At 53.2% G+C, this 12,334-nt stretch overlaps 1 protein-coding gene across 1 annotated transcript in view; it reads left to right on the forward strand.

Annotated features, from left to right (window-relative positions):
• Positions 1-12,334, forward strand: part of PCNX2 (pecanex 2) — a 205,288-nt gene that overhangs the window by 60,454 nt on the left and 132,500 nt on the right. Inside the window, exons 14-15 of the mRNA XM_045817984.1 lie at positions 4,789-4,899; positions 5,210-5,301. Of these exons, the coding sequence (XP_045673940.1) occupies positions 4,789-4,899; positions 5,210-5,301 (203 nt within the window). The remainder of the gene's footprint in view (positions 1-4,788; positions 4,900-5,209; positions 5,302-12,334) is intronic.

Below are 12,334 nucleotides of genomic sequence, written 5' to 3' on the forward strand. Positions count from 1 at the left end.
CCAGGGCTCAGCTGTCCCTGTCGCTGGTTTGCAAAGAGGCTGCTCACTGTTGGCCCGCAGCTCTGGGGGTCTTCCGATGACAGCCAGAAAGCCCTGTTTGTGCCCCAGCCTGAGAGTTACACACACGCTGACGGGGATCGCTCGGACCAACAGAGCAGATGCAGGGCAGCTCCCGCAGGGACTGGCCCCTGCGCCCGGTGCCTGCCCGCTGGACATCTCGCCCAGAGGAGACTGGGAGAGCTGTAGGGCCCGTGTCCGTCTTCCCCAACCCCCATGGCAGCTCCCTGCACACCGCCCCCCCACCCCGGGATAGGAAGGCCCGGATGTGGTGTAAGTTCTCTCTGAGGTCCTGCTCCGGGAAAACGGTGCTGCACGCTCCACCCTCCGCCTCTCCTTCCCAAGTTCCGGCTCCCCGTTCTTGCTGTGTTGGTGGCAAAATAGTTACCCCCCTTTTACCCAGCCCACCCAACCCCACCTCTGTCTGCGTCCTCAGCACCTCGCTATCACGTCGGGTAAGGAGCAGAGCAGTTCTCAGTACCAGAGGGTTAGGCGCCAGGTTTCAGAGAATCTCCGAGCTCCAGCAGGAAACAGAAACGTGTTGGAAAATGCGGGAACTGTCCCCGAGATTAGATTCCCAGGCAGTGCCCCCTTCCTGGCAAAGAATATTTCCTTGTACCTGGACTGATACTTTTCACTGTTTTTACATTTCATTTATTTAATCCTCACCCGAGGATATATGGTTTTTTATTTTAGAGGGAGAAGAAAAGGGGGAGAGAGAGAGAGAGAAACATCAATCAGTAGCCTCCTGTTTGTGCCCCAACGGAGGATTCTTAGGGTTAGGGTTAAGGTTAGGGTTAGGGTAGGGGTTGAAGTTCTATTGGTTGGAACAGACAGACAGACACACACACACCAGGAAAGACTTCGGATCACTTTTACCTTCTCCCAAGTTGGCTCACCCGCCCTGCTGCTGAGCTCAGTCACAGTGAAGGGGTCGGAGTTGAAGTGCACAGAGCTGCCGGCCCCCACCTCGCACCCTTCCTTCCCTGTGGGTTCCTGATCCTCTGTCACCCATGCCGCCCTTGGCGTCTGCTCAGCACCGGCAGCCTGCTGAGACCGCACTGAGATCCAAGAACTACAGGAAAAAGTATGGGCGTGATATAGTATTCAAGGCAGCACAGTACTGGGAACTGTTCAGCATATCATGGGTGTAGAACGTTCTCTGTAAGAAATATGGCAGGCAATGGGACTGAAAGCAGGGAAGGATTCGATGAGGATGGCAGGAGGAAAATGACGGGGTGAGAGGCGCCAGGAAGCCCCCACAGAGGGGGTCCAGGCTGTGTGGACAGAACCGGAACCTGACGAAAGTGTGGAGGGGGGGTGGCGGCCGCCGGGTGCCCAGGTCAGAGCTCCGGGTGTTAGAGGAGGGACCCCCAGTCGGGAACATTCAGGCCAGAGGCAGAACTGGGGTGGGGGGGCCTGGATCACAGCTGTCGTGCTGCGGTTCACGTGCGGGAAAAGCAGCCTTCCCAGGACAACTGGAAAATGACACTGGAAATTGCTCACATGATTTCGTTCTCTTTTCCCAAAGGAAAAATAAAAAAGGCCCTGGGGTTGCTGGCAATTCTTCCTGTGACCAAAGACTTTTCTTCTCTGCATACGGCCGAGAGGGTCTGTAACTGTCCCTCATGTCTCCCTTACTTCTCATTTTCCCCAGTAATCAGCAAAAATGCAGCAACTTCTGGTATGGTTCCGTTTGTTTTCCAGAAAAATGTATACATGGAAATACCATAACTTGCTCGTTGCTTTTGCTGAATGTGAATAATAATATGCATTACTGCACTCGCAGCTCTGGGGTGAGCACGTGCAGAATTAAAGCAACATGGCAGTGAAAGCCACGCCCACGGAGCTGATGTGAATGAATACACTGCGTGTCTGCGATGTGGCCCAGCTGCGTGTGGACTATCTGATGACACCAACGCTGAGCCCAGAAAGCAAGCCTTTACACACGACACGGGCGTGGGAGGTCTCAGCGTGCGGAGCGGCGCACCCTCCCAGTAACGGTTTCCGAACCTCCACTTACCTCCGAGGATTGCGTTACTGAAGCTGCATTACTGTGGGCGGGGGGCTGTGGTTGTAAGGCTGAACATAAAACAGGAAACTCTCAGATACAGGAAGGAGCCCAAAGGCCATGTGACAAAGGACCCTCCAGGGCGCCGCACCGGTGACAGCTGATGGCTGTCCCACCTTCTCGTGTCAGGGAAGTTGTTGCCTCCCCTGGTGACCCCTGACGCTGCTGGACAGCCCGAGACCAAACCAGTTTCTGGTGTTTCCTGCAGCGAGCTGTGAGCCACCAGTTGTTGGCTGGGACCAGTGTAACCATTCAAAGTCACCCCAAGTATCTCTAGTACCCAAGCACTTCTGCCCTTAGGTGGACACCCCTGATCCTTTGTCCCCTGCAGGACCCAGGGTAGCCCAAGGGGCCTCAGGGCACAGCTTTGCCCCTCCCTTTGAAATACGATACTCAGAGGACCTCCTGGCTTCACCATCCAGAGCGAAGCTACAATGCCATCTCATTCCTCCCAGGCTTTTGCTGAAGTCACTTAAGTGGAAAGCGGTCTAATCTCAGCCCAGAGGCCCCAGTCTCCGAGGCAGCAGAGCAAACAGGCACTGACTACGAAGGTCTTTCACTGTACCCGGGAAGGAAACGTACGGAATTTTCCTCACGGCGAAGGAGAAGGGCACGGGGTGGTTCTGACACACACGAGGGACCACGAGAGAAAAAGAAATCACGGAAGAACGCTTCCCTCAGTGTCCCCATCTCCTTCACTGGCGGGGAAGGGGCCTCGTCCCTGCCCCTTTCTTCCTGTGCCCGTCCCTGCCCCACGCTCCTCACTCGCTGTCCCTGCGCATCCTCCTCGCTCCGCTGTTCCGTCGAACCTGACGTCCCCGTCCCGTCTTGCAGACACTCCTGTCCTTGGTTGCCCTCCACCCCGCTCCTGGCCGGGAAGGAAGGAGTCGGCATGGTGCCCCGTCTTCCTTGCTGGGTTCCCGGGCCCACAGTTATGAGAAGAAAACCTCATCAGTTAGCTTGAGATGATACGGATTAAAATTTTGATGCTCACAACTACCATGTTCTATAATTAAAATTTTATTTCTTGTATCTTTCCTTTTACGTCTCTCGGGTCCACTCCCCAAAACTGAGAAAAGAAATTGTGTTTTATACAGTTATGTCTGGCAGATCAATATTTGTATCTCACCGCCTCCTTTGATCGAGAAGTGCATTATTCACAGACGCTGTGGGTTTTACAGTGCACAGCGTGGGGCAAAAGCAGGCTTACCGTTGTGAGTAACCGGAACACAGTTCATCCTTATGTTATTCTTCATTAATCAGTGCATCACTTTCCATGTGAACAACTGCACACCTACCTCACCCTGCTCTGCACAGACAACCGCCGCTCGCTCACTCCACGCCCTGGCTCGATGCGTCTTTTCTTGACCAACAGTTGAGTGCATGGCACATGACTGCAGCTCAAGTCTTGAAGCAGAAAACATCACAGTGCAGTCACCGTGTGTGACAGAGCGTGACCCCAGCCCCAAGCGAATGCCCGTGTGTTATAACGACATCTATTCCCTCATGCGTCACTCTCACACGGAGCTGGAACCGTTCCTCAGTGCTTATTGTGGAGGGATTTGTCCTGTGCTTACTTCCCACCCGCTGTCAGCAAGAGAACCAGACGTAAATCTCTCGTTTCCACAATTCCACTGTGGAAAGTTTGCATCTCTGATTTTTCAGCAATAGCTGGAACCACCCCCCTCCCCTCCTCCCTCCCTGCTCCCACCGCTGGCTGTGGTTTATGTGTGGAGTTGGGACAGGGCTCCAGTGTTTGGACATACTGGGTTTCCAATAAAGTTTCCCCAGTTGTATTAAGGATCACCGGTGTCAAACTTCATTGGCATTCTACACGATACACTGAGACGGCAAGGAAGACAGAAGGATTATCGCATTACTGAGGCCAGTTTCCGTGTAATTCTGTGAAACCTTCTGTAAACAGAACTCAGAAGGGGAAAATGGTAGGGAAGTTGCTGTAAAAGGCAGCTCTGTTGCATTTTACTTCCTCAAACAGCACAGCTCAGCTCAGTGAGGCTTTGAATGATAGATACAGCGCGTGGATATTTTATCCAGTTGCATGCTACGGCTCGGGGACTGGCAGGGCCACCTTCGTCTCCCCGGTGACTGGCTCACCTGGGAAGCAGGCCCCTCAGGGTCCCACTGTCAGTGTGTGAGTTACTTGCCGTCTCCCAGCCCCCCTGTGGCAGCCTGGAATCGTGATGCACCCTGAGTCTGCAGGCGACATTTAGAGTGTTTAGGACTCAGCAGCTGGAGTACCAGAGGGGCGATGCACAGAGCCAGGGCCCCCCTTTCCCCGATCTCATTGTCGCACCCCCTCCCCTGCAGGAAGAGCTCCCCTCTCTGCAAACTTTGGGGTTTGCTTGTTCCTGTCATTTCCCCAGTCCGCGCTCTCCCACCCTCATCCGCCTCCGGTCCACGTCCACTCTTCACACCGGAGGCCAATCTGCCCTATCGGCACTTGGAGGCCTCTGCTCAGTCCCGGGACGGTCGGCGTCCTTTCCTCGGGGCCTCTGCCGCCGAGCAGCTCCGGAGCACAGCCTCTAGACTGCCCTCCGGCTCCCCTGGTGGGGCTGGGTGGGCCGCGGTGGGCGGTGTGGGGGGACACAGCGGGGACCTCGCCCGCGCACTCACAGTCCCTTCCGTCTGTTCCCTTGCAGTATTTTTGTATTGCTTCCCTGCCATTTCCCTGCTTGGGCTCTTCCCGCAGATCGACACCTTCTGCATTTATCTTCTGGAGCAGATCGACATGCTGTTTTTCGGAGGTTCTGGTAAGCCCTGCGTCCTTCTCTTCCCGTAAAGGGACCTGAACTTCAGACGAGGGCTGAGTAGCCTCGGGCCCCAACGAGAGCTGGGGCGGTTAGGTTTTCTTTGTTTTTGAGTGAAACGGTCAGTCTCCTCCTCATCCCGATGGTCACCCAGGGCCCAGTGGCTGCCCGCAGACTCAGTCTCGGCCCCTCGGCAGGCTCCCCCCGTCTGAAGGAAAACGCCACAACCTTCTCTCACGTCCCGACCGCACTGGCTGGTCCCGAGCGAGGACTGCCAGCTCAAAAGGGGCTGTTGTTGGTGTCTGTGTTGCAGCCGTCACGGGGATGACCTCGGCCGTCGCCAGCGTGGCCCGGAGCGCCGCTGTCGCCGCCATGCTGCACGTGCTCTGCTTCAGCGCCGTGAAGGTGGGTGTGAGGACAGCCCTGGCCTTGCTCCTCGAGCGCGTCGCATCAGCGGATGTTCCAGGGTAACGGGTTTTCTCCAGCTGTAAGGGAAGTGGAATTGGGGCGCGTCAGGAGTAGCAGGGCCCGCCGGGGAGGCTCAGAGGGGTTAGAAGACACAGCTGATTTGCCCCGGTGCACGAAGGCCACTTGGCCTGACACCTCCTCTTACAGGTGTCTCTCTGACATGGTCAGCTAAGGAACCTGGGAGGCTTCTGTCGTTGGTGGTGGTCAATGGGACTCTGGGCTTACCTTCACCTGCTTCTGAAACACCACTCAGAAGTCCAGGGTCAAGTTGCACAAAGCTCTGTGGAGGGACAGAGAGCCGGCAAGGCCGAGGCAGCAGTGCCGCCTTAGCATCCAGCAAGTGGGCGGGCCGTAGGCTCATCCAGATGGGGAAGCCGGAGCCTTGCCGTCAGCTAGGGAAGGCGAGGAGGTGAAGAACGAGATGAGCATTCACTGTAGGAAAACAAACAGTTCCATCAGAACAGAAACGTAACTCATTTACCTGCATGGCTGAGCTGTCAATCACGCTCAGTATTTGTAAGGGTCTGAGTAATAGTTCGACCGATAACGGAAGAAGGGGGGAGGTGCAGTGTGTGTGTGTGTGAGTGTGTGTGTGTGTGTGTGTGTGCGCGGAGGTCTTAGTCTTGTTTTTTATATTAGAAAGTAAGCAAATAATACCTGAAATGGAAACGAGTACAGAAATAACAAGACAGCCGTGCTACCCGGACACCTGGAGGTGGGGGGAGGGGTGAAGAGAAGCAGCTGTCAGTCATTGCTGGTGGGAAGCGGGGATTGGCAGGGGTCAGCGGGGGGGCGCGGGCAGAGGGTGGCCGCTGGGAACTCTCGGGTGGGAGCCGGAGTGCCAGCTGCAGAGTCAGGGAACAGCAGCTCACATGGGGGCCTCGGGGCCTTCGCTGATCCCTAAAAAGACCAATCAGTTAAATTATACAGCTTTCTTGACATTGTGGACGCCCTGCAACTCGGTGTTTTAAGCCACAGGTACCTCCTGAATAAAATAAAAATTAAATGCAAAAGGGTAACTAAAAATAATACGTGTCCCAAAGGGTTTCTAATATATGGTGCATCACATGGCATTTCTTAGCGAACTTTTGAAAAATATCAACTTACAGCCCTAGTAAGCTTGTCAATGCCAGAGATGGCAAAAGCACGACAGAGGATTCCCGTTCACGGAGACGCGGCATTCAGCACTGCCGTCTCCCGGCACGCGGAGTTGTCCGTGGTCATCGAAGGCAGGTCCCCTTCCTCGCCCCTCACCCCCTTTCGAGGAGACGTTTTCTTTCAGATTGAGGACAAGGAGGGGAGGAAGGCTCCTTGTTCCAGCCACAGAGGTGGTGCTTGGTTTGTTACCACGATTGCACTGTCTCGTGTGGAACAGTGGCACAATTAATATTAGTATCTGGCGTTCCCTATCTTGAAACACGTTCCCTGTCCGGTCACAGGACCCTGAGTGTCTCACCTGGGGAAGGGACTTGGACTGGTACGGCCTGAGTCCTTGCCCTCTGAGGACCTCTTTCTATTTATAACCTTTTGGTCAAACACCGCCTTTAAAATTTGGGGGTCACAAGCTTCTCCTTGCAGGACCTATAGTGTATTGTGCTGTTGTGTCCCAGTGTGTGCTTGTTTGTTTATGGATTTATTTTCCATTCATTTTGTTTTAAAAAGTCGGCTTTACTGCAGAATTCATCTGTTTGGTATACGGAGTTTCGTAAGTTTTGATAAGTGTATACAGACATGGAATCAACTCTGCCTCCGAGTCATAGAACATTTGCACCAGCTCACAGGTCCCCTGGCATCCCTTCTCGGTCAGCCCCCTCCCCCAGCCCTGTCTGCGGCCAACGCTCATCCCATTTCCGTGCTTACAACCTCTGACCGTCGAGTTTATGCAAGCACGCTCCTGAGCACTGGAGGCTGTACATGGTCAGGTAGGCGCCATCGAGGTCGTGATAGAGGACACTTCTGCCACCTCGAGCTCCTCTTCCCGCTGCTGTGCATTCAGTTCCGTCCCCATGCCCTGGGTCCTGCAGCCACCCATCTGCTTTCTGTCACCACAGTTGGCCTTCCCAGACCGTCACGTCGATGGAGTCAGCAGTCGCCAGCTTTCTGAGCCTGACTCCTTTTGCTCAGCGTGATGCTCCCGATGCCCAGCCACGCCGTTGCTGCAGTCGGTGCTTTGTGACCTCTTGGTGGCTGAGTTGCATTTCTGCAGTCCTTTCTAGTCCTTGACCTCTGTGACTAACGCTCTGTAAACGTGTGTGTATAGGATTCAGGGTGGGTCTGTGCCTTCCTGTATCTTGAGTAAATAACCAGGAGTGGGTTTATTGGGTGAAACGGTGAATTCGTATTAACTTTGTAAGTAACTGCCCAACTTGTCTGAAGGGTCTGCACCATGTTCCTTGCCCCTCACAATCTTTGGGATTCCCAGGTGTTCCCAATCCTTTCTAGCATAATATCATCCGTTTGCAAAACAGGAGCCCTTCTGGTATGTCCGAGCATCTAACTGTGGTTTTCATTTGCATTTCTGTAATAGCGATTATTGTTGAACGGGTCGCTCGCCATTTGTGTATCTTCATTGGTGAAAAAGGTGAAAACATTGCCCATTTGAAAATTGCATTGTTCGTTCGTATTGTGGAGACCTAAGACATTTTTACACGTTCTAGATACAAGTTCCTTACCAGATGTGTATTGCTCCCACAATTTTCCAGTCTTTGACTTGTCTCTCCATTTCATTAACAGTGATCTTTAATTTATTTTCTTTATCCTCATCCAAGGACATGCTTATTGGTTTTAGAGGGAGGGGTCGGGGGCGGGGAAACATATGTGTGAGAGGGAAACACCGACCCGTTTGCCTCTCGTACATGCCCTGACTGGGGACCAAAGCTGCAGCCCAGGCGTGTGCCCCAACTGGGAACAGGTCCTCAGCCCTTGGGTGTGTGGGATGACGCTCCAACCAATGGAGCCACCCTGGCCAGGGCAGCGTTATTTTTTTTAAGAATAGAAGTTTTTAAATATAACAAAGTTTAAATGATCAGTGTTTTTATTTTATGGTTTGCATATTTCATGTCCTATTTAAAAACCATGTACCTAGTGAAAGATCACAAATTTTTTTTTCCTAAAGTTTTATAGTCGTAGCTCTTGGAGTAGATCTGTGATGCACGTTGAGTTGATTTTTGTGCGTGCTACGAGGTAGACTGAGAGATTCAGCGGCACAACTGTTGGAAAGACTAACCTTCCTCATTGAATTGTCTTGGAAATTTTGTCAAAATTCAATTCCTGGCTTCTGGCTTCCGGTCCAGTATGTAAGGGCTCTGGAAGTCATCACTCCCGCCTAATAAGAAGCAAATAGCTGAACAGACTGAAAAATCAACAACCCTCCTTACTTCAGAGAAGTGAGGAAGTAGCACCAAGAGCGTCCCCCGAGCTGGAGGGACCCGTGGGTGGATGCAGAGGACCACGCCTCCCAGCAGCAGCCACCTCTGCAGGGCCAGGCTGGGCAGGAAAGCCTGAACTGTCACTGACAAATCGCTGGAGACTTGATGGGGGGGGGGGCAAGGCTGGGAGGGAGTAACTCAGGGGGACCCAGTCCTCAGGGGAGCCCCTCACTTCCATGAACGTTGCCCCCAAGAGCTCACCCCACTCTCACAGTAAGAGTCAGAGGGAAGCCCTTCAGGCGGTGGAGGGGAAGAGGACCCACGTGGAAACCACCACAGCGAAGGGCGCTGTCCTTTACTGGGCCCGCCCACAAAATTCTTCTAGAACCTAACCTACTGGGATGGTTTTCTGAGCGTAACTGACCTGGAGGAAGGGAGACACCCAACTGTAGGCCAGCCTGGCACCTTGTAGTCGTTCTGCACCCTTGGTGGGGCACTCAAAGCGCTGTGACCGTTACGGGCTCGGAAGGGGCCTGCGGACCGATCAGCACTGGAGGGAGGACTTCTCCCCTCACACCGGAACACCCCCGTGCTGAAGGCCCCCCTTCAGCACAGCCCCTCTGACCCAGCACAGCCTGCCTGGCTGTCAAGAAAAGAAAGTCGCAAGCCATTTGACAAGGCAGCAAACACAGCTTGGAAAGCCAGAGCAGGCGTCAGAACCTGACTGGGAAGCGGCAGGGACGGGGGACCTGCCGGACCGCTAACTGAAACGGCGGTGACGGTGTGCTGAGGCTCTGACGGTGTGCTGAGGCTCTGACGGATGACACAGAGAGCACGCGGGAACAGATGAGCGGTGTACAACGTGAGCAGAGAGATGACCGTAAGGAAGAACCAAGAGGAAGTGCAGGAGATGAAAGACACCGAAACAGCAATGCAGCATGCCAGTGATGCGCTCGCTAGTGGGTGGGCTTAGCTTAGGAAAGAATTCTGAGCTGAAGGATATGTCAATAACAACTTCCAAAGTGGAAAAGTAAACAGAAAAAAAAGATTGAGAGAAAAAGAATATCCAAGACCCACAGGACAGCTCCCAATGGTGTACTGCATGTAACAGGAGTGTCAGAGGGACGGAAAGAACAGACAGACACCCATTCGGGGCAATAATGACCGAGAATTTCTCCTAATTGACATCAGACACCAAGCCACAGGTCCAGGAAATCCAGGGAACATCGAGCAGGATAAATGCCAACCAACTATACCCATGGATGTCATATTTAAACTGCCAGAAGTCAACGGTAAAAACATCGAAGCAACCGGGGCGGGGGGTGGGGAAACACCTTAACTGTAGAGAAGCAAAGATCAGTTACAGCCGACTTCTCGGGAGCTGCCGTGGACTGACACGTGTCCCCACAACTCTGTATGTTTAAGCCTAACCGCCAGTGTAGTACTATTTGGGGATGAGGCCTTGGGAGATAATAGTTTTAGATGAGGTCCTGAGGGTGGGGCCTCGTGATAGGATTAGGGCTCTTACAAGAAGAGGAAGAGACTCTTGGGCTCGCTCCCCCTCCCTCTCCCCCGCTCTCCCTCCTTCTCTCTCTCTGTTCATCTCGCCCCTCTTCGCTCCGGCATCTCACCCATGCCCATGAGCTGCCCACAGAAAACCTGTGGCCTCCAAACAGCGGGGGCGCCCAGGACTGCCGGTTGGCAGATGGGCCAGTCCCGTGCGCTGTCCGCCAGCCCAGGCCCGGCCTGGACTCCAGGCCTCCCGCCTCTGATCTGAGTGCAGGCTGCAGGGCCTCACCGGCAAGATCTTCCCCTGCGATTGTGCACTGCCTCCGGACACCCCGCTCTCTCCAGCGGGGAGTGGGGACAGGGTTGAGCTTCTTCCGGGCTCGTCCATAAGATCGGACGCAGAGTCCTCAGAGCCCGCGGCTCCTGCAGAAGTGCTCTCTCTGGCTTCCACTCTGGACTGGGCTTTCCTCTCTTGGACTATTTATTGGGCACTGAGTGGGGTGCAGGGAGCTAGTTTCCTGTGCTCTTCACCCCACTTTGACCAGGGTTTCCCCCTCCATCTCCTCCCCTTTCTTTGTATCGTCAACTTGCAAACAACATCTGATATAAATATGATTTTCTTTTTTTTTAATGTATGTATTTGTTTTTAGAGAGGGGAAGGGAGGGAGAAAGAGAGAAACATCAATATGTGGTTGCCTCTCAAGTGCCCCCTACTGGGGATCTGGCCTGCAACCCAGGCATGTACCCCGACTGGGAATTGAACCGGCAACCCTTTGGTTCTCAGGATGGCACTCAATCCACTGAGCCACAGCAGCCAGGGCTAAATATGATTTTCTTTGGTTGGTGCAAGGTTTCTGTAACTGAGAAGCTGACAAATTCACATTTGCTGGGAGTCAGCACGTATTTATTTGTTTAGAAATGACTCTGTCAGGTACTAGAGAGATACACATGGAGAAAAAGGCCGTTCTCTCTCCTCAGGAGTTTAACACTTCTCGAAGATGGTGATTGCTGGGGTCATCAGAAAGAGAACATCAGTTAGAGAAGGTGGTTTCCTGCCCAGCCTTCAAATGTTTGTCGTCGGGCTGAGCACTTCGCTGAAGGAAATGCGGTCAAGCCTGTGAAACTTCTTCCCCAGAATTAGGGTCTCACGGCATGGCAGGTGACAGAGGTGGTAAGGAAATTAACCTACAAAAATGGTCAATGCGACAGAAGACTGGCCATTTGCAGAACTCACCAAATTATGGACAATTTCAAATGCAAAGCTGAAAAAGTTTGTTTTTCATCCAGTGGGCATGTTTGCAAGATGGAAACTTTTAGAAAAAGGAGTCATCAGCTTTCAGGGATTGAGTGATGATGGAAACAGAGACCGTAGAAAGTTCCACCGGCTGCCCTGGCCGGGTGACCCAGTTGGTTGCAGTGTTGTCCTGGGCACCAAAGTGTTTCAGGTTTGATCCCGGTCAGGGCATATGCCTGGGTTGTGGGTTCGATCCCCGGTCAGGGTGCACATGGGAGGCAAGTGATTGATGTTTTTCTCTTACATCGATGTTTCTCTCTCCCTCTCTTTCTAAAATCAATAAACATACCTTTGGGCGAGGATTTAAAAAAACAAGTTCCACCAGCTGACCTCCCAAGTCAGTCCATGGGTGGTCAGACCAAAACTCCCCTTTCTGACCCCGTGAGCTGTGTGCTGCGTGCTCGCTGTCTGCGAAATCACATCTGCTTGCTCTAAATGCTGGGCTCGTGTGAACCCCGGGCTCACGCCTCACGCGCTCCAGCAGGTAACAGTCATCTGATGGTGAAAAGGAATTCGTGGATAATGGAACCATGGTTGAACCTGGGAAGACAGAACGTTCTCCCATCCTCAGGGCCGCTCCACCAAGGAACAGTTCTGGGGACTTCTTAGATTGATCCCCACAGGCCCAATTGTTTGTAGGCTCTGAAAAACCCATTTCATTTGGCAAGTGTCAAAGGCTCATTATTACCAGTTCAAGTATTATCAAAAGTAATGTACGCTCCTGGGATTGTGAAAGGACTCTTTCTTACAAAATCCTTGGGGGGAGGGGATGAGGGAGTGGGTGGAAACCCTTGAAGAA

Source organism: Phyllostomus hastatus, unplaced genomic scaffold (assembly GCF_019186645.2).
Source record: "Phyllostomus hastatus isolate PE091 unplaced genomic scaffold, TTU_PhHast_1.1 phas_contig_148, whole genome shotgun sequence".
NCBI classification, from domain to species: Eukaryota; Metazoa; Chordata; class Mammalia; order Chiroptera; family Phyllostomidae; genus Phyllostomus; species Phyllostomus hastatus.